Source organism: Ostrinia furnacalis, unplaced genomic scaffold (assembly GCF_004193835.3).
Source record: "Ostrinia furnacalis isolate ACB-3 unplaced genomic scaffold, ASM419383v2 OfSCF1306, whole genome shotgun sequence".
In the NCBI taxonomy this organism is placed as follows: domain Eukaryota; kingdom Metazoa; phylum Arthropoda; class Insecta; order Lepidoptera; family Crambidae; genus Ostrinia; species Ostrinia furnacalis.
The window spans coordinates 347,649-371,487 of NW_021131545.1; the positions used below are offsets into that span (position 1 = coordinate 347,649).

The window sequence follows — 23,839 nt, forward strand, 5'->3', positions numbered from 1 at the left end:
AAACGTTTTTCGACTATAAAAGAGACAAATATTTTAACTTTGGAAATAATGTTTAAAGTGATACAAAGGTAATAGGAATATTTTTAGAATCAAAATAATAATGTTCAAAGTTTGACTTTTCGGTATTCGTTTATTTCGGTCTCAGCCCTGAAAATAACTGTATATTTTTATTCATCTCATGATGTTTACATATACCTACATAAGTAGTTACTCATGTAGATAATACATACTTAAATTTATAATGCAAAATCACGAGATTATCAGTCCTCCAGTGGTACAGTAATCTAGACTGTACTGCTTATATTCTGTAGTCTAATTCCAATAACTAGCGAAACCTAGTTTAGGTGATTAATTATAATAGTTACTTATAATCCATTTTAAGTAATTTAGTACGCAACAAGGCCAGGAAACGCACAGGGGACTGGAGTGATTACTCCGATGTTAATTACGTAGACAATTTATGCCGATCCTATATCATGATTTTGACGCCATTGTAATACACGTTACACATAATTAACCTATTTAACATTAATACGTCGGGAGAGTCATGGTGGAACTTGGTTCATGAGGAGACATATTCACCTGTTAGAATACGGAGAAACCGGTGCGGAAAAACTTATAAGAAATAAACAAGCACGTGAAAAATATTTTTTTTGTAAGGGCTGCATGAAAACACAACACCATCAGGAATATGAACTTATCATTTTCCTTAAAACTTTTTATAATACTTAAAAAAGTAGGTACAAATTGAAGAAACTCGAAACCTGTCCTAGATATTGATTTCAAAGTTGCTGACACAGGTTCTAGCCGTAAAAATGTCGAAGTCGTATTATTTACAGTGGATATTTCTGTTATTCTGAAAAGCGTACAAAACGGGATCGTGTAAATGGGCCTTCGCCGTGTAAACACAAGCAAAATAAACAACTCAGCAGCGTGTGAACGATCCGTAAACACTGGCAGCGAGAATTCAAACCTACTTGGAGTGAACGTGAAAAATAAAGTGTAAATTTACAAATCTCACAATTTCTTTTTATCTGTTGCTCAGCTACTCGTGACCTAGCACCCCGCGGTGCGACGCCCGGCTGCCATATATCAACCGGTCCGCTTTTAATCTCGCAAGCCCTATTTATTCACATTTATTCCAAAGATATTCTCCCACCGGAATTTCCCCCTTGGAATTGGTAACATTTCCCGCGTTTAGCTGATTTGTACAGCTCGTTATTGTGGTTTATTTTGAAAAGAACAATAGAGTCTAAAATATTTGCAGTGACAAAAGACGGTGCAAACACAATTATTTTAATAGACACTGAATCACAGTCTGCGACGAAATCTTGGCAAAATCCTGTTGCGGTTTTGTGGATTCCTTTAAAAGGATTCTTCTTCGCGTTCACTAGATCTGAAACAAAAAGCACGAATGTTTTACCAGCTCTTTTCAAAATATTAATCATGATTCATAACGTTCGCTTTATTTTTTTTGGTAATCATTGTTAGTTTAAATATTTTGAGGTCTCACGTAACCCAATGTAATCTATTGAAAACACACTATACATCTACACCTTTTGTTCAAAAAAAAAACACGTGACAGTTGAAAACATGCACGCCAAAGAGAATAATTTAAAAAGTTTCAATATAGTTGCTGGGATTGAAACTCAATTTTCGTTCGCCGGCATCCATACAGGACGGAGCGCGTTCGTGACCGTTTTTTATAATTTATTCTCATAACATCGCAGGGTTACGATTCGTCAAGCGGAGCCAACAATGGTAGAAGCGGAGCCGATTTTTCCAACACGAGCCCGAACAAAGCGGAGATTTATCACAACGAAGCAACAACGGAAAGTTTCGAGCAAACGTCGCGAACAACTGTTACGATACCTCTATGCGTCGGTTTTAACACAGTGCAAACCCTCTGAATTTTTGAAGCGCCATCTATGTACGGAGATGTTCTAGGGTGATCGTCCAGAAGTAACATGATATTTTTGCTATTCCAAGCACGCATAACTTAGGTGCGCGAAAATATCGCGTTCATTCTTGACGTTAACTGGATGATTTTCCGCTCCGAAAATATGCAACGATAATTTCTTTCAAATAAATACATATTCGAATAACATACGATCCGGAAAGACCGGCATCTCAATTTTGTAAAAACAAAATGCAAAAGATTATAAATCTTAATAAACTCTATCGAGTACTTTACCCTTTCGTAGGTCTTGACACAAATACATACTGAGTAACTAACTATACGTAAGCATCAAAAAGCTTATCGCTCTTATCTTACAAACGGCGTATCTTCAACCTTCAGTGGATAGCCGGCATATGCGGACGTACCACGACACTTAATAGGGCTGTTGGGAGTTGTTTCATTTTATAATACTTCGCAGTACTTTTTACTGTCGGTTATGTACAAGTAAAGCGGTTTCTTGTTGCCGCAGACTTTCTGTAAACTGTCTCATAGGACTTTGAAACAAATAACTCTGAAAGTTAACTCTTACGATATTGTACGCCATCATAAAAAGGAATACACGTGAGTAAAAACTAGCGACCATTAACTAGCAACCATTCCGATGTAGAGAAAACGTGATATTGTATTGAAAATGTAAAACAGAAAATTCCGATTTGAATATGCACTCCGGCATTTCTAGCTCTACTTTACACTTGATGACGAATGCGCACTTACAAATGTGCATTTTTCAAACCACCTTTATCCCTATTCCACATCACTCACGTTCAACGACTTGGTTGTATTCTAAACTGTATTGTTCAGAACATAATGGTCAATTTTCCACTTAGAATCTTTTGTGTTATAAAAGTGCGAACGCATACATAACAACGACCTCGTTTGTATGTCAAGTGCTACGCCCACTAAAAAAATATGCGTGGTAGTTTTATCCCGTATATTACTGGCACAATGTTTAATACTACATCGTACGTGTCACGCCTTATGCCCTTTTTTCTTCGGAAAAAGAAATCACTGAGTCACGATCAATGGGTACCTCTAGATTTACTAAGTTACTGATATTTTTATACAATAAATTCAGATATTTCTGTAATTTGCAAAGTTAAAGATCAAAAATGTGTGCAATTGAAAGCATTTAACCTATTATCTTCTAATTTATCATGAATTGGACCCTAGAATATGCAAATAAATCTAATTTCAACTTTAACTACATTCCTACATAACTCGTCCCAAACATGTGTGATTCTAAGCATATTTTCCAGGTCAAAGTTTCGGTAAAGACATCTCCAGCTCGAAAAGTATTTTGAATTTGTAGAATAGGTATCCGATCGGGATTCAGCGGCACAAAGCTCCCGCTTCATCCCGTAACGCCGTTTATGCGCCTGGAATGGAATTCCGTATCTACCTTTACTTAGCTGGTACATGAATTTACTTGCCAATCGGCTATTGATGTACGTACGGTCAGCAGGCAAGGCATTTTAGGGTACAGAGACCATAGTCGATTGACGTGAATATGTAGGTTGCCATATGCCTAACAATGTTTGTAAATAAGTTCTGGGTAGAAAGATAGAATGCGGACTTTTTGACATAAATTGAAAAGATTTCGATCTTTGTGTGACAAATATTGCTAGCATTAGATTACAAGAAGTTCGCTGCTCATTCCGCAGCCTCCTGCATCTCGAATAGGCCAATCAGTCGTCTGTTATTCGATATAAACATAGTCAAGTAATTATTATAAAATTTTGTATACAATTAAGTGACGAATTTCGGAAATATCGACGGACCAAAAATCTTAGAAATTAACCATTGCCATGAAAAAATCTTGATAGGAAGGTAAATCTTGTTGGACCTACCTACTTGATTCTGAAAATATTATATCAAAGCCTTTTCTGATAATCATCGCCCCTTAATATTTAAGTAGGGATAGCTTCCGTACAATTTAAGGGGAACTATCAACAAAGCGATCGCGAGTATTAGTGGAAGAGTAGGAAAACATAAAATCCCCATTAAGATGGGTGCTTCCGCAGAAATGTGGGGAGCGAATGATGGGTGTATGTACGTGGAACCCACAATTTTTCCACGCAATTAATTTTCACGAAGCATTTGATAATACTCGTGTGTGCCGACTTGTATTTATATTCATGATAAGGCAGTTTTCCTTGTTGCTCTGGCTTGAGATTTATTTCAATGTTAATCCCTTTAATGCTCTCATACATCTACAAAACTCACAGCAAGGTAACATTCAGAAGTTTTCAGCTCCAGCAATTATAATTTGATCTAAATATTATAATAATTAATCGGATTTAAAGTTTGCTTAAATGATAGATTTAAAACAAACTTGATTAACTAGTGTTTTTGGAATTTATCATTAAGAATTCAATAACTTTTAATAAAACAGGGGGATATGGGCATTTCTACTGTACGGTGTATTTTTTCTCAATTCGGTGCTAAAATTTATATTTAGTTTTTTAAGTAGTTTCAATACAAAAAAAATAATGTTACTCCATTCCGAATGTAAAAATAGCATTGTCACTAAATATTGTGAAGTGGTTTATGAGAAATGTTAAGCATCGAATTGAGAGAGCACCGAATTGAGAAAATGAATCACGGAATTGAGAAATGAATCTCCAAATATAAAAATCGCTGCGCAAACTTAGAATTGATGACATTATAAAGAAATACCTAATGTATTTCAATAATCAATATAATAAATACTTAAAACGTTTTGATATCTGATTGCTGGTCTATTAGTTAGATGGTTCATTTTAGGTTTATGTGTCTGAAATACCAATGGAATAAAACAAAAATCCTTATCAATATGTTTATTTTTTTAATAGGGAACTATAATAAATTCTTAATTTTTATTATTTTAATTTTATTTAAATAAAACAAATAAATAGATAACACAGGGTCTCTTTGTTTATTTATTCTTAACCTTAAACATAAAACAAATATTGCAAAACCCAAGAGCTAGATTGACCTGACACTATACCGAAGATATCATATCGGACGTCAGTTTGTACACGATTAAAATGGCACTCAAATAGCTGAAATACAACAGGGCACCAGGTGTTACGGCATTATAGCTGAGCTTCGCCGGTACTAAAGGCTCTACAGAAGCAGTTCAATTCCGTCATTCTCGAAGAAAAAACGTCTCCGGCATGGTACAGAAGTGTTTACAAGCTGTTTTCGAGAGTCCTTATGAATCATCTCGCTCGCAGACTCGACGACTTCCAGTCTTCCGAACAAGCTTGTTTCCGAAAAGGTTTTAGTATTATGGTACACACACAGGTACGCTACGGCAGATTATACAGAAGACCAAGGAGTCGCGATATCGGGGATGATATCGGAGTCATGGCCTCCGTAGAGCCTTTCAACAAGTGGGTCTCAAAATGAACATGGACTAGACCAAAATCATGGCAAATGTCCGTGTTGCACCCACGCCTCTGAAGGTTGGAGACTACACTCGAAGTTGTTGACTTGTGTATACCTGGGACAAGAGTCCAGATAGTTAGGTTCAACTTTGAGAAAGAGGTCTATCGCTGAATTCAACTCAGCTAAGCATCGATCGGGAAGCATCGCTATTACGTCTGAAATACCGCAGAGTCTTAAGACAAAAGTCTTCTACCAGTGTGTGTTGCCAGTGATGGTGTATGGATGTGAAACTTGGTCGCTTACTATGAGCCTAATAAGAATCAGAAATGTGAATATCGGCAAGAGAACCAAAGTGACCGGCATAGCCCGTAAAATTGCATAAATCAAGTAGCAGTGGGCGGGGCACATAGCTCGTACAGATAATGTCTGTTGGGACTGAAAAGTTTTCGAGTGGAAACCACGGACCAGTGAGCAGGCCCCTATTAGGTAGACCGACGATCTGGTGAAGGTCGAGGGAAGAACCTGGAAGAATTATTTTAATAAGATAGCAATAGCAGTGTATTTTTTTTTAATAAAACCTCAAAAAATTAGTTTTATTGTCTTCTGTCCAATGACTTATACGGTACAATGATTGGTAGTTCACCCTATTATTATGCTCTATTGATTTCATTATTATTTTAAGTTACACAAACAATTTATAGCACAATAAAAGTATCTATTTTCATTTAATATCAATTCGGTGTACGTGTTTTCTCAATTCGATGCCCCATATTCCGCGGAATTGAGATCCACGGAATTGAGGAAAAATCACATTTCATCAAATTACTCGAAAATATTATAAATTACAACGATTTCTACCAAACGTAATGGCAGATATCAGTTAAATACTTAATTAATTCAGCAGTAATCTCATTAAATACTTCATGAACATTATTAATGTCGCACACCGGTTTGAGAAATGACCAGTGACCAAAAATTCTGAGTGATTTCAAACCTCTGAAAAATGCTCCTCAAAGCGACTGATCCCTCTTTTATACTGCTCGACCACTCGAGTGCAACTGCTAGTTTATGGGAATCAGGCGTGGGTGTTCGTATTGTGCGTTGTTAGTGATATAGGAGCACAAAAGTAAAAATCACGGAATTGAGGCACACACGTCGGACAAAATTTAAATGTGTTACTGTATTAAAACCCAAGGACTTGCAATAAAGAAACTAATTTATATATCTTTATTAACTATCCCTTGTTCTGTGAATGTGGGTTTCATAATGGGGAAGTTATTATTTCAAAAGTTATGAAGCAAAAACGAGTAAATTCTGGAAACCGGACACTCCATTTTAGGCCAAATTTCGCCCGTTTTTGAACTTTCGGATTTTTTCAAGGCGAGATGTAAAACCTGGCGGTCTTCTAAATATGCTCTCCATCAAGTCAAGAGTCCTATAAATACGTGTGATTTTTTTCAAGTCCGTACTTCAATTTTTAAGGTACTTTTTTCGCCCCAGTAGGTCGATCGGTCGTCCCCGTAGAAATGCCCATATGGATATTGTGTAAGAACTAGTGTTAGGATAATTTATAAAATTGGTTGTATTTAATCCTACTAATATTATAAATGCGAAAGTTTAGATGTCTGGATGTTTGTTACTCTTTCACGCAAAAACTGCTGAACGGATTTTGATGAAACTACAGTATTATTGTTTATAACCCAGAATAACATATAGGCTACAATTTATGACGATCTGTGACAAACGAAATTTCACGCGGGTGAAGCCGCGGGCAAAAGCTAGTAATAAATAATTTCAACAACATTAATAATTAATTAAATTTTCTATAAGTATTGAATATTGACTAACATCAGATTAGGCAACTTGTTTCGTCGATTTATTGTAACTCCAGCACACCGGACAGTCAGTCGCTATCCAACCACTGCCGACAAACATGGTTATTCATAAAAAAATATATCCTTTAAAAGCTCATCAGAAATACCGTAGCTTACTGATATTACGGCATAATATAATAATTCTAATGCAATAAACCAAATTTAGGAATATGTTGAAATCCGGTAAGTGAGGAATTTCAAGCGAGGATCCTCTGCGAGGGCATAGCTTGGCACTTCGCCAGTCCCGCCATCCTTAGTCACGACTGAAGTAAGACATCTTAAAGTAACTCGAGCAAAGTTGCAATCACAAGCTAGTCTCAATAAAGTGGGCTGAAGTTGTCTGGCTCGTTAATGAAGATTGATGAGACTGTAAGACATTCTGCGATGCCACAGAAGATGTTTCTTGTACGTTGGCGCCGTCACAAATATTACTGCCGTGATATTTTTTCCGGGTTGAGAAACCACGTCCGTATCATTAGACGAACCAACCAACCATGTACCTGAACTGACGTCTGAGTTTCGGTCTCACGACTCTCGTTGCGATACGACGCGATGGTTCGTGTAAGAAAAGAAGAACGACTGATGAACTTCACAAATTAAGGCATGAATGGTAGGCAAGTCTACTCGTAGCTATTCTATGGCTACTGTATTAAGCATAGCTACTGCATCAACAGACGTTAACATATTTCCAGATAAACATAACCATATGGTTATGTTTATCTGGAAATATGTATATAGTTTTGATGGCGTACGTTGGGTTGGTCATTACTTTTACGTGAAAGCTCTATGCACAGCACGACCAAAAGAGCATAATCAGTAGGAATGGAACGGAACTTGATTGCAAAATCATAGTCTCCCAACGCATGGGCGTATTGGGCGTATCTACGCGATGATCAAAGAGAACATCACTACGTTTTGAGTACCTTTAGCTTTGCAATAAACAGCCTATACGGTTGTCATGTAATTCCAATATAAGGCTCGGTTTTTACCAAGGCGGAGCGGATCGGAGCAGAGTGGAGAGATAACTTAAGTTTAAACTTGACAACAGATATTCATTTCAAGGAGGTAAATTTAAATAGCTCTCCTTAGACTGAGGTAGTAATTTGTGAAAACAGTGCAAAAACATTTTTTTATCTACACTAATATTATAAAGAGAAAAACTTTGTTTGTTTGGTTGTAATGACAATAATAGGCACAAAAATTACTGGACCGTTTTTAAAAATTCTTTCACCATTCGAAAGCTACATTATCCACAAGTAACATAGGCTAAATTTTATTTTGGAAAAAAATAGGCGGGTCCACTATAGGCTATATAATGTAGTCCACGCGGACGAAGTCGCGGGTGGAAAGCTAGTAAAGAAATATTTAAATAAATTGCCTACATATTTAAAAAGTATTGCAGTAAAACGCTCGTGGCAAACCATTTAAGTAACACTGAAAGCCGCAATCATCTCAAGCTATACTTAGCTCATAAAGTGGTTCGAACTGCAAAGTTGTCTGCCTCATTAATGAAGATTGATGACGCTCTTTGTAACGGCACACCCTCTCCGCTGTGTCTTTCGTCTGCTTTAAATAACAAAAAGAAAGAAATTCCATGTCCTTTGTAAACAAATGAATAAAAATGATTTCTTATTGAGTGTAACCCGAATAATAGATTATCCATTTTTAGATGAAGGGAACGGTTTGACGGAGTGTCACGTTGAAGAAAATATTGTGGGTAATGTAGACGTTCGTTCACAATAAACGTATTATGTACGAGTATTCCATTTCGGGAAAATAATGTTGCAGTAACAACCTGGCGACCGAGTTCGCTCTAAAAAGAAGAAAACATTTTTCTTCTAAGAAATGAGCAAAATGGATTTTTTGCCTCTTTGAAAATTGCACTTATAGAAAAATTATATTGTCTATTACATTAGCTGTTTTCGAGAATATAGGGTAAACCGTATAGCTATTGCCCACGTAAGGATTTCAAACACATTGAGATAAAAAATTAAAGAAAGTATTTTAACTATCGACCATTTATGACTTTTTTCTTATAACTCAATAAACTGTTATACAGAATATTAACAGTTTTTAGTTAAAACTTACGTAACTTAGAAAATATTGAAATAAATTTAAAATCTTCCAAAAAGTACAGTCATTGCCCATTACTTACACTAATTGCCCACATCAAAGCACATTAATTGCCCAGTATCTTAAAACAAAATAATCAATTTTAAAATGACAAAATAGGCTTTAAATAAACAAAACAAAACATTAAACTTAAATTCTAGTAGTACAGTCTTCGAAATTTCAAAATAAATTGCCTTTGGCCTTATTAACTACTAGCTGACCCGGCGAACTTTGTTCCGCCTTAATGGCAATAAATAACGGGATAAAAAGTATCCTATGTCCTTCTCCTGGCTCTAAACTACCTCCCTGACAATTTTCAGCTAAATCGGTTCAGCCGTTCTTGAGTTATAAGCGAAGTAACTAACACGACTTTCTTTTATATATATAGATATTATCAAATATTTCTTGAGCTGATGTTGATGAGTCAGAATCGGTAGAGACAGAATCATCTACTTCAAAACATAGATGACGCAAAAATTTGAAATTTATATGTATTTATTTTTTTATCTTCTTTGATATCAGTTCAAGTGGTTGCTCAGAATGTTCAATTAGCTGTTGATTATTCTTTCCTAAAGTTGTATCTATTTCCTTACAATTAACATTTTCACTAGTAGATTTAACGTAGGATTTTCATTTTTTGTATTTGCGTTTGAATTTTTATCAATTTTTTCAAGCCAAACCATATTTTTCGGCAATTTATCTTGTAGGTATTATATTATATTTGGATGCATCTTGTACAGCTTCGATCGCTTTTTGCAAATTGTCTATGCTATATTGAACTTATGGAGTCTTTGGCATACTGAAAATGAAACATTAAAAGCCAATTCAATATTTATGCCTGTAAATTGCAAAACAAGTCTAGCAATGAGCAACTTAAACACTGCTACTGCATGGTGGCAACACCCTAATAATAATTGCCCTGGGCAATAACTATACATTAACATATGGCAATAACTGAAATGATGGTGGGCAATAACTAAAAATATACAGATTTACGTGCAGTGATTACCCACCGTTAAAATGACCGTTAGAAATCAAATTTTATCAGTTATTTTCATTGATAATGGAGAAAACACTTATAATTTCATCATGACTATACACCATTAGTTGAATATTAAATAACTTGCAAAAAAAATTTAACCTCTAAGCAAGTAATTCCTTAGTAAAATTGTTAAAGTCTTTACCTGTTTGAGTAACATTTTCACCCGTCTTGACAAAATCCGCCATAACTGTTTTTTTTTAGTGTTTCCTATTGTAAATTTTAAATCTACTATACATTGATCTCGGAGCCATCTACTTAGTAAATTCAAATCTAACTAGAGTGATTCAAAGTCAGCACCTGACAATATTATTCTTAAAGCGGGCAATCACTACCAGTGGGCAATCACTCTCTGGTTTACCCTACATAATTATATTTCTTCTCCTTCATACATAGGTACAAATCAATTAAGTTTCATATACTTATTTATAATAAATATTGCTCTTTTTAGATTTATTCCATCTTTTGTAAAGACCTAGTAGAGCTCTGTAAATAGTTCACTTTATTTTTCAACAAATAAGTGCGCAGTTTACTTACAAGTAGTCCTTATTTGTTCAGAAAAAGGCAAAGGCTCCAGGCCATGGAAAATCGTCGCCCACGCGTCCCGTCCTTTAGGAAGCCGTTTGCTTGATTGTTTCCTTACTTTCCCATGTAGACATATAAAATACAGATACCTACACAGATACATTTTTCTGTATGTAAATGTATTATATCTACTAGATTCTTAGTCTAGATCAGCCAATCAGAGGCCTAATCATATCACATGGTTTTCTGATATATGTATGAACTCTATCTAACAAAAAGATTTACCTGATTACTGCCACATAGGTATATCTTTCTAAATATTGTCAAACCAGATAAGTTCTCAAAAGGCTATCGGTGAAACAGACCCCTAAACCCGTTTTGCAATATGTCATTTATTTATTTTCTTTTATAATTTTCAATCATCCAAATGCCGTGCACATATTCAGGGCAACCGTAATTCAGAATTGATTTAACAAAGTACTGTTATTATGTTAATATTATAACGCAACCTAAACACGGCGCGCGGCAGATGAGTATTATTTAATTCACGCCTCAATCAACTTTTTTCGGGCTACAATAACTTTGTCCCTCCCACACGTAGGCGCCTAACCCTTTAAAAAGGTGACACACAAAGTGGTCCCTATCAACCCCCGGGGATTGATAACGACCAACAAGGTTAGAGAAAAAACTAAAGGTCCACGAGATAAAAACTATGATATAAAAAAAATCTAATTAATCTTTTGCACCGACCGTGGTAACATGCTAAATCAATATAAAACAAAGCGGTCCACGGGACAAAGAGTTTGAGAATACCTGCTCTTGAATAGCAACCAACCAACCTTATTGTAGCTGAAGCAAATATTTAACCGTTTAACCGTTCCTACAGAAGTGTTAAAATAAAATGCTTAGAACCAGCATCTCTGTATCAAGACTTTTTATCGGACTCGGCCGTCCAATTAAAAGTGATTTCGTACGACTCTTGTAATTCGTTCCCAACAAAGCTTTTGACACACAAAACTGTAATAGGTACGGTTGTAGGTGATTCCTAACAAGTTTCGGGTGCTTACGTAAAATTTAATTGCACTCTACTTTAGAGAGTTTTCTACATTTTATAAATTGCTTAGATTAAAAACATTTTGTTATTATTTTTCAAAGACAAAGTAACTAAACTAGTAAACTGACGAGTCTAAGAGACCTATTCAGACTTCAGAAGCTGTAATAAGTGTCCTATATTATTCAACCGAAAAACGATTTTCCCGGTCAGATTGATTCACGCGTGAAACGTCCTAACCGTACTAGGAACGAGGCCATTACCACTTTATGTACGTACTTTACCTGGGAATTAAATCCAGGACCTTCATAAGGTTATTCTATTCATTAAATCACAGAGGCGTTGCCGACTGAAAACTAATAACACATTACTGTGTAACAAACACTATAATAGATTTGAACAAGTTTACATTGAAAGATTAAATTGTAATTCCGTAATGAGGTATGCCTCGCAAGGGAGTAAATCAGCGCCTAATGTATCACTATAGTCATTTAATATGTACGACGTATGATAGATATTTCTCATTAGGGTGCCGTTACATGAATTATTAATTTATTTATCTGAATAGGTACAAGTGTAAACCAAACTGTAAGAAGTAAGTAGTTTTCAGTACATGAAAATAACTACCAAGTCCATAGTAAAAAATGTTCCCGAAGAATAAAATCCGTTCAGTTAACGTCTACTAGTGTATGTCTTAATATAAATAAGGTAAATCATCTTATTTTCGTCCATTTTCCATTCATTTATGTTCCAACCATTCATTTCATTCCTATAATAATATACTAAACATGCAAGTTTTCTTTAGGCCATGTTCGTCCATAATGTAACCTCTTGATATAAGTTTCGTGTCAACCAATACGCCTAATAGGCAAAGTTTATTACTAGATTGCTGAAACCGTTAACGTGACGACATATTAGTCGCGCCTATTCGATGTCATAAGATCTTATACCATGAACTCGGATAATATGATATCGTAACGCACGGTAATGTAGACTCTAACATTCTTATCATAAGCATCATAAACTTTTGTCTTTGTAAATATTATTTACATTTAAGACTACCAAAGTGTGCCGTCTTCTTCTATCGTGTGCTTTGTAATGAGGTGAAATGCACCAATTTTGAGGCGCACCTAAACAATTCTTATGAATCTGTGTTCTAGGATTGTAAATACTAAAATTTACTTTACTTGCTCATATTTTTATTCTTAATTATGTTCGCTATACTAAATCCATAAGCGTTTGGCCGCTCATTAAAACTGAACGACACTCACTACAACCCAACCAACAACAACAACCCAATTACTACAGAATTAATTAAATAATGCTTAATTAATTATACAATTATTATAATATATTACTTACTAACATTTGACATTTTAATTTAATCTTATTATTTTTAAAAAATCTACAGATCAGTCATCATTACCACGGCATTTTTTTTTTTGTAAAATCGCATCTATTACAACAAATGAAGAGGTCACAGTGGTGAGCTTGAAGTTCTGTAACTTAAAGTCTGCAGAATGGAAAAGAAAGCATACATGCTCACATCTTGATTCATGGTTTTGATAAATTTTAACAACTTCACGAGGTAGAAAATATTTCATGGCGAAAAGAAAATTAACCAATACAAGAGAAAATATTAACTTATTTTTAGAATTTTGGGTAACCTACATAAAGTAATTACGTTATAACCATAGTAATCTATAAATAGAAGGGTTCTCGTTTTACCTACATCTTAAAAATTATATTAATAATAATTGAACGTACCTAACGCCCAACAGATTGCAGGAAAATTTCTAAAAATAAATTATACGGTTTATTTACGGGAATTTTGGCTATAACCGGTTGTATCCATTCCACATCGTAAGATCGTCAAGGACACTCTTAATATTATTATTTTTCGTAAAATATTCACGACTAAAATTTTATTTCAGTGGAATTGATCCTTGAGTATTTCCGATAGCTCTCTATCTACTATAATATTAAATATTAATCAAATGGACTGTCTATTGGACAGGCGTTTTCTATACTATTCAAACTGTTGTTGTTTCAGCCAATTGACATCCACTGCTGGACAAAGGCCTCCCCCAAGTATTTCCACAACGACCGGTCCTACGCCGCTCGCATCCAGGCACCTCCCGCAACTTTCACCAGATCGTCGGTCCACCTAGCCCCCACTAGCCTGCGCCTTCCGGCCCGTGGTCGTCACTCGAGAACTTTTCTGCTCCAGCGGCCATTAGCCTGCGAGCTATGTGCCCCTCCCACTGCCACTTGATTTTAGCAATTCTGCGGGCTATGTCGGTCACTTTGGTTCTCCTGTGGATCTCCTCATTTATCGGATCTCCTCCTCCAACTATTCAAACTGAAATAAATTAAATCAGTAAGTCATTAGACTCTCGTCAGAGAGAACTAGTTTAAGGTATTGGTTAACTTTTTAAGTGGTCGTTTAAGTCGTTACGTGATGTAAGGTGACGTTTGCAGAACGTCTGCATATGAATGAACAATTTTTTTCATAACGATCACGAAACCTTTTAAAAGATAAATCGTTCAATATAAAATCAAAAATGTAATTCTGTTGCTGGAGTATTTTATGATATACTAGCGGGCGCCCGCGACTTTGTACTCGTGGATCCCGTTTTACCCCCTTCATCTATCTTTATTATTTATTATTATTGGTTTTTGGGCCTTTATTTGCGCCAACTCGACCAGGTTTGATCTATTGTGGCAGCCCTTGTCTTTAGAGTTCACTGCTTAGTCCCGTTGAGTCTATAAATTTCCAGATTCTTTGGAGCGTGATATCTGCTATCTCATCCGGGTGCATGATGTGTCGCCCGAGATGGATACTTCTTTTGCTCATAAGCGGGAAGCATGAGCAAAGAACATGCATGGCCGTTTCTTCTTCTGTGTGGCAGAATCTGCACAGAGTTTCCTCGGTCATGTTCATGTTCGATTTATGTTTGTTTAGTTTGCAGTGGCCGGTCAGTATTCTAGTCACTGCATAGGCTTTGTATCTTTTGAACTTTAGCAGTTCCTTAGTTACTTTGTTGCTATATCCCTGAATGAGTGCTTTTGAGTGTTTTTGTCCCGATGTAGACTTCCACCACTCAATAGCCTCTTGTTTGCAGAGGGCGGTTAGTAGCGTGGTGGCTCGTTGTTTGGTAATGCCACAGAACGGTTCTACGCCGATTTGAGGGTTATCGGCTCCATCTCTGGCGAGTTCATCTGCTACTTCGTTTCCTTCTATATTCGAATGTCCTGGTACCCATGTAAGCGTTACTTTGTTGGTATTTCCCAGTGCATTCAGTGTCTCGGTGCATGTTTGCACCAATTTTGACGTGTATTCGAAGGATTTTAAGGCCAGCAGTGCTGCTTGGCTGTCTGAGTTGATGTAGATGTGTTGATCCTGGAGCTTCCTTTCCAAGTTTATCTCTGCACATTTGTTTATGGCAAAGACCTCGGCTTGGAAGATTGAGGCTTCAGTCCCCATGTTTAGGCTAACTTTGAGCTTAGGCCTCTCTCCGTAGATCCCGCAACCTACATTATTTTCCTTTTTGGATCCGTCCGTGTACCAGACGTGACTACCTTCCTTAAATGACATTTGGCCTTCTAGCCATTTGTCTCTAGGAGGTATGTTTACGGAATATAGTTTGGTGAAGTTACATTCCGTATGCATGTCGTCACTGGGCATGCACAGAAGTTTGTTTTCAAGTACTGATTCCTTGAGTCTTATCAGATTTTGAGAAGCCCATCTGACTTTCGTGCGGGTGCAGATTCTATATGTGCTCTGCTTGGCTTCTTTTTGCACATGCATATGCAGTGGTATAAGATCCAGCAGAGCATTTAATGCAGCCCCTGGTGTCGTTGATAGTGCTCCGGTTGCTGTGATGCAGGCTAGCCGTTGTAGGCTGCTCAGTTTCTGTATTGTTGTCACTTGGTTGACTTTGCTGCACCAGACGGCAGAGGCATAGGTTATTATCGGTCTCACGACCGCTGTGTACAGCCATAGGGCGATTGCGGGTTTTAGTCCCCATCTTGACCCTGCCATTCGACAACAACTCCACAGAGCCATTTTGGCTTTTTGGATGATGTTGTTTAGGTGCGAATTCCAAGTAAGCTTTTGGTCAAAAGTTACCCCTAGATACTTGGTTTCGCTTGAGAAAGGAAGAGTCTTTCCATTTAACTTCAGATTTACCAGTTTTTCCAGTTTTCTCTTCCTTGTGAATGGTATTATCACTGTTTTATCCGCATTAATAGATAATTCGTTTTCTTTACACCATCTACTTATGGTGTTGAGAGCGCCTTGCATTAGACTTGAAATTGTGCTTAGGCAGGGACCTCTGATGATAACCACTAGGTCATCAGCATAGCCTTGAGTATCATAGTCTTTTTCTGCCATCTTAATAAGTAGTTCATCTATCTTACGCGGTTTAGATTTTTTATACAAAAGTTTTTTCCTGCTAACTCCCGTTCCCTTGGGAATTTCGGGATTTACTTGTTGTAACTAAGCTTTAAGTTTACTAAGGTACCTACATGACAAATTTCAAGCGTCTAACTTAAGCGGTTTAGATTTTTCATACAAAAGGATTTTCCCGCTAATTCCTATTCCCGTGGAAATTCCTAAGTATACTATAACCTGCCCAGGAGTATGAAAAATAATTGTACCAAGTTTCGTTAAAATCCGTCGAGTAGTTTTTGTTTCTATAAGGAACATACAGACGGACAGACATACAGACGGACAGACAGACAGACAGACAGACAGACAGACAAAAATTTTACTGATTGCATTTTTGGCATCAGTATCGATCACTAATCACCCCCTGATAGTTATTTTGAAAAAATATTTCATGTACAGAATTGACCTCTCTACAGATTTATTATAAGTATAGATTTTATAAATTCTGATTTTTAAGCAATAAAGATTTTACAAAAATTTCCATTTGTAATATCTCACCTGAAAATATTTTACGCAGAATCGTATGCCATTAAAAACTAACTAAGTAGGTACATTCTTATAATAGTCATAATTAATTTTCTGTAAATAATAGTATGCTTATAAAACTCTTTGAAACGTCTCTTATAAAGCACTTCTACACGTCCCAAGAACATTGTTTATTTAAAACCTATTATCCATATTTAGGTTCTTTTTCCTCAGCCCGGCTCATGGCACTGTGCCCCGGCTCTGTAAGGCGTTGTCGGTAGTGAAGTGTGGCACGAACGGCGCCTCCATCAATCTTCAGTAATTAGCCCGCGACGCTTCTCCTACACTAACGATCACCGCACCTAACTACATAAATTATCACCTATATACACGGAAATAGGGCCGTAATATCAACTCTGGCAACTTAGCGTGGAGTAACTTCGTGACAGCGATTGAGCGATAGTCATAACGGACATTTCTAACGTTACGTAAGAACTTATACTCCCATTTGCTCTGGTAGAGAGGCTAAGACGTAGGTTCTAGAGAGGTCTTGAAATGGCTTTGTATTTGTTTCCAGTCAAGTAAGAACTTCGCACATTAAATCAATCTGTCCAATAAGTAAGATGACTGTCGAAGAGCACGCTAAGCCGTTAATCCTATTGATCCACGTCAGACGAGTACGGGTAAAAGAAATATTCGTATTTATAGTATTTCTACTTAGAACGGTAAGAATTTTCGTTCACATTGTACCTTGAATAAATATGCATTATATGCCAAGCTACGGTATTCGACATCACCAATCAATTGACGTTACTTTTTTAAAACTATCAAAACGAGACTCCCCCATAGATTTTGTATAGCAATACTAGCCTGTGACGTCACTAATATTTTTTCAAACTACTTTTTTTCAAATACAATGCAACCAAAAATCTTAATTTACAGGTAATTTAGAAGTAATTAAGTTTTTAAGATTGAAAAAAGTAGTGCTTTAGAATTATTGGGGAAAGGTGTCAAATACCCAATTATACGGGTGCAAGGCAACATTCACAATCATGTCGTGCAATTCATGAAAGAGCGGTCGGCCCTTTAATAGCATTTGTAGCGCGTCGATCTCTCGCAACTTGATCCATAAAGGTTCGATTCGATAGTGCACGCTTGTGGAGTGCTCAGTGAACTAGAACGCGCTAAGCAAGTTATTTTCACGAGTATCTTTGTATACTTGTAGCTGTGATATCTTAAATAAATAAGAAGGTTTTAGCTGCAATTCAGTATTTTACCATCTCCTGAAAAGAACTGTAAAATGGCATTAATTCATTCATAGTAAATAAGATACACAACCCCTATCAAATGATATAGTATTCATAGATAATTTTAGAATGGATTTACAACGAATGGTTCATTACTTTTGCAAGGAGAAAAACTAGCTTTTAATACATAACGAAAGTACTTGAGGTAACCCATAGTTAGATTGAACAAGATTTCTCTCGAAACCTCTAATTTTTGTGATCTTATTGTTTTGCTGTTTCTTTTTTAATAAACAAGTAAAAAAATTCTAACACGGTACAGTTGAAAAAGACTTTATTATTTTGTCATTTGTGTGGCGGAACACACAACGTGATCTGCAAAAGCTTAACAGTGGATCGCTCTTTTCCACCTTTGGAGAGCTACGAGCTATTATTTACTACGTTTGAGTGTATATTATTAAGTGTTTGACAATAATAGGACACACCTGTGTGTTTTGTGTAAACATCCCAACAGTTAAATAGTATCTCATACCCAGAATGATTCAACAGGTAGGCAGGATTAGAAATTCTCTGATATTCATGCTAGGTCAGCAATAGACTTTATCGCGTATTTCCTTTGTAGTTCGGGCGCGACGATCGCTCGCAACTTGATCCACAAAGGCTCGATAGCTCGCTCTACTTTGCGGGGTGCTCGACGGACTAGAAAGTGTAGTTTGTACGTATCTATTTGCCAACAATACACGTAGCATTCAATGTGTCAAGCCGCGCCCTTAGAGACCCCACAATGGAATTTTTCATCCCGATTGCAAGCTATTCTAAATACCTACATAAGCCATATCATGCTTTAGGTACTGTAACGTTACTAATGTTATACAACCCACGTAGCATTCAATGTGCCAATAGCCGTGCCCTCAGAGACCAAGTCCTGCATACAATGGATTTTTTTATCCTTTGCAATCTTAAAATGAAGAGAGTTGTAGGAGAGACCGAGTTGTAACAGAGGAGACTTGTGAAATTGTCGATTTTTTGGAACTTATTGACTACTGTCGAACTCGTAACAGTGCGCGATTTTAGTTCAAGTCTCGAGCTAACAAATGCGCGCTATTGCATGTTGCTCACGAGCTCGCTGATAGTTAATTGATTTCCAAAAATCGACGATGTCACAACTCTCCTCTGTTACAACTCACCTTGGTCTCCCCTACTAACTAAGCATTGTAACATTAGCCTTGTTCTGTAGCTCGATCTCAGTTCAAAGTTCCTAAACTATAAATAGAGGATATTGAGTTCAATTACATTTGCACTAAAACTTAAAATCAAACCTCCGTCCTATTTGAACTTTGTTTATTAGCTTGCTACCATGAAATCTAGAATGTATTTTGCTGACAGACTAATGGAAATGGCTGGGAATAGACTAGACTAGCATTATCTACAGTCGAACCGTAACTATTGGTTCCTCTTACAGACTGTATTTTCAGAAGTTTACGCTCGGATGAGTTGAAACAAGCTTAAGCTAAAGCGTTTTATTAACAGGTTTATAATTTAAATGCATTTAAGGTTAATAAACAGTATTCAAAACTCTTAAAATATCTAAAACATCCATCAACATCCAGGTTGATATACCTCACACAGCAGTCTACACATCAAACCCGCCAACATAAGTCGTCGACATTTGACATGTTGTCAAAAGGAAGTCGTCGACATGATTCTTTTGAACTAAAGCCACCGACACCATGTTGGCAGGCTCGGTGTGTCTTTAACATGGTTCTATATTGGCTCACATAAAATTCTAAATCCTATTCTTTGTCTTACTACCGATTTGTGTTCATAATAATCTCTCTTCATAATTTTATTTTTCATACTTTTTTTATTCATACATTTTTATTACTACCATCGGAGCTCATAAGAGTTAGTAATCATAATTTTTTTATCAATACTGTTACTACCAAGAACCATTTAAAATACATAATTTTTATTTTCAGATCTTTTTTCTTCATAACATTCATTGATCATATTGTTTTAAATAATAATGTTGTTACTAAGAATATACTTCAACTCATAATGTTGTTGTTCAGAATAATTTACTTTATAACAGACATACTCGTATCTTTAAAAAAAAACATATATAATTTAATAGAGTAGATAAGCATGCAGAGCATGCAACATGAAAGCAAGCATGCAGCATGCATTGGTATCTCCTCGTCTCCGGCGCTGCGGGATGTGCAGCCCTTCCGCCCTTGCGTAACGAGGCTCAGGCACCCACGCTTGCTTCCGCAGCTTCGGCTTTTTGGACCGCCATCGGCGCCTTCGGCGCCTCGGCGACCAGCCTCAGCCGCTTCAGCTCACCCGGGTGCCTGAGCCTCGTTACTGCGGGCGAGGGCTGCCCTCCCTCCGCGCCTCCGGCTTTTAAATTACACTCTAGGGGTAGGGCAGACAAGACTACGTGGAGTCGGTTTTGCAGCGATTCGTTTCTGTCACGTTAGTTTTGTGGCACAAAATATTGCCAGTTTTGGACCATTTCAAATTAATTTAATGTTAAAATACGATTTAATACGAATATAGACATCATGATTTTCAATAATATGGATACACTTATGAGTAATAAATTTATGAAAACATATATTAGGATACATCACATTTATGAATATTATAGTTATTTATTCGAATGATTATGAGTTTCGATCATTAGTATAGAAAAATATATGAAAACAAATATTAGTAAAAACTAAGTGTATGATTAGTGATATTATGAATATCAATGATTATGTTTTTAAATATGTAGGTTTTAATTTTTTTATGAAGAATGATCATTATGGTATCAAATTGTATGAGAAATATTTTCGGACCTCCAATGATAGGAATTGAAAAGTTATGTAAGAAAATGCGCTACTAACGAAAATAACTACGTAACTATAACGAGAACCGGCGTATTTTGTATGGAGTTTGACAGATTTTTGGTATTTGTTAAAGTTAAAGTAAGAATGTGCAACCCAGCCTAAGTAAGGAAGGACGTAAGGAATCATGCGTCATAAATTCGTATTAGTAGAATGTTTGTAGGCAAATGATCTTTCAGCACCCGCCGTGGGCGCATGTACTCGTAGTAGCGTGCCCGCTGACAGATAGCAATCAGACCAGCACGCGTTGCTTCTAATTAATGGCGGCGAATCGCGTGAAAACGACCCATTTGTCTCGGCAGGCGTCGGATGTTCACAGAAGAATTGTAAGCGATACAAATACCTTAAATGTCTTCAAACACTTACCTCGACGTTCCCCGCTGATATTTCCACCCTCGCGATCTGCAATTATAATAAACGAGATCTAGATTGTAAGTACGCTGTAATACCGTTTTATTTCGGTTGAGTTATGACCGCCGGAACATTGTAGCGATGCCGGCATGTTATTTTTACGAAATATCTGTGCTACATCGCTCATATTAACGTTTAACGCGAATAAACATGGGCTACCGCCTGCTTTTTATAGGGGAGGCAACCCTACTTCTTTATATTCTAATATTTGTCATGAACTCATTTTCACATACGTATTCAATATCAATAAGACGTTACCAACACTCATTAATTAATCTTCTAATGTAAAAAAGCGGAATAAAGCATCTACTAACTTGTTCCTATTATACCTTTTTTCTGCTTGCGGCTTGCGATTCTCTAAGTTGCTTGTTTAAAAATAATCCTGTTGCCTTGGGGATGTCATGTGGCCAATTTGCTGGCTGTCCGCCAACACTCCTATACCCTATTCTTAGGCCGAGTTGCACCACCTAACTTTAACCGTAACTATAACGATAAACAGTGTTTTTTGTATGAAGTTTACACAATATTGGCAGAAACCAAAACTACTAACTAGTTACCAAAGTTCACCCATTTAGACAGTTCTAATAATACTACACAGGCACGTTGGCATATCGTCTCATGCTCATACTCAATCTTTATTGTCTGTGATACATTCGGTACGTTGATACTCAGTGTATAAATAAAATATGTAAGACCTCGTACCATGCTCCATAATATTTACTTAGTCATAAAATAAAATTCAAATAAGTTCGTTTTAGATGACATCATAACTTTTGGCAAAGATTTAGGTACAAGCTATTTTTGATCAAGTTATATCACAGAATTCACAAAACAAATACCTACTAGTTAGTTGTAAGATCTAATTCATGTGTGAACTCGACATTGTCGATGTAATTATAACTGTCGTGGAATTTTAATATTGTAATTTGATCAAAATCCGTTCTTCTTTACCATTCAATTTCCTTCCGTAGTTTTAGGTACATGTAGAGTACCAAGCATACCTACATCTTTTACAAACTTTAGCCTTTATAATATTAGTAAGATAATAAAATACCTATTACTTAGAGTCCTCGCCATAAATATGTTTTACGTTCATCAACATAGATACATCGTATTTAAGTAGTACTAAAACTCTTATTTTACGATCGTTTAGCTCTGTGCTTTGGGACAAAAAGGGTGTAATTTACAAATTTTATGTAGAAATAAACATCGGAAACATAAGTAAGAATTTTGTTAGCATTCCCGAGGGCATGCATTGATGTTTACTTGATTCTTTTTAATTTAGTCTGTGTTGGTTAACCATTGGTTCACATTTCCACACATAAATAAATTGTAAGCGTAAAATCGTCCAAATATAAAAAATTAAATATAACTTAAAATTAAAAGTACTTACGTAATATATCTCATATTATGACGCCTAATTTCGCCTAACAAGCGTCAATATATAACTTCCCCCTGTATGTTTTAAAATAAATTAGACTTTTAACCTATAACGTAATTTATAACGCGGGGGAAAGTCTCCTTTTCCCTTTTACATACAGCTGTAATCCAGATTGGTGTTTTAATTTTGTACATGGGTATTTTTTGTTCCCCAGTGACTCAATATCGGAGTGGTCGCCGGGCGGGAATTTTCATTTGTAGCCGTTTTTGTTTGTTAGATCACGTATTTCATTTTCTCCCGGGCCGCGAACGGTGATTATGCAAATTCGGCCGCCCCTTGCGCGAATCACATAAATCGTTTCATATTTTATCACTTTTTGCATAATATATTTGTGTAAGCCGACAATCAGTCAGTCGCGTCGGCGCTCAAAGGTGCCGGCCTGCTCATTTGAAAACTGATTTATTAATTTTATTTTCCGGACGCAACTCGGTTTTAACAATGTCCATTCAAACCAATAATAATATTTTATAATTCTCAGTAAGCGTTTTATACGACCTCATATAATGACGGATTCTTTTCAGAAGAATTTTACTCAACTGGAATCTTTAATTTGGTATAACTGAATATCACTTAGTTTAAAAGAGATAATTTATCTTTAAAATAACTTTATGATAAAAAGCTATAAAACAGAAAAGGTATAAGTAGAGCAGAAAATTAAAATAACCTCTCTAAAGTTTAAAACCGTAACTCAAATAAAAGCATGGATAGAGGCATCCTTATTTATAGATATTATTGCTAATGCCATGCTATATATAAGTATAGTAAAAACCTATTATTAATGCAGATTAGATGCAATGGATTGTGTTCTTTCGTTCATTTCAGCCAAATGACGTCCACAGCTGGACAAAGGCCTCCCCCAAGGATTTCCACAACGACCCATCCTTTTTAAAGGATTGTGTGCATCTATGCTATTTTAGTTTCTCACTTAGGGGAAAGGAGAAGTTAAGTGACAGGGAAATGGAAGTGCAGGATAAAGCCTTGATCACTTGACGTTTTAATGCATT

The 23,839-nt window shown here is 36.3% G+C and overlaps 1 protein-coding gene across 1 annotated transcript; it reads right to left on the reverse strand.

The window, feature by feature from the left end:
- Positions 1-1,365: 1,365 nt before the first annotated feature.
- LOC114352292 (uncharacterized) lies at positions 1,366-15,999 on the reverse strand. Its single transcript, XM_028303828.1, has 2 exons — positions 15,035-15,999; positions 1,366-1,396 (listed from the first exon to the last, which is right to left on the reverse strand). Exons 1-2 carry the CDS (start codon positions 15,997-15,999, stop codon positions 1,366-1,368), a joined length of 996 nt encoding a protein of 331 aa, XP_028159629.1.
- Between the last annotated feature and the right edge of the window lie 7,840 nt (positions 16,000-23,839).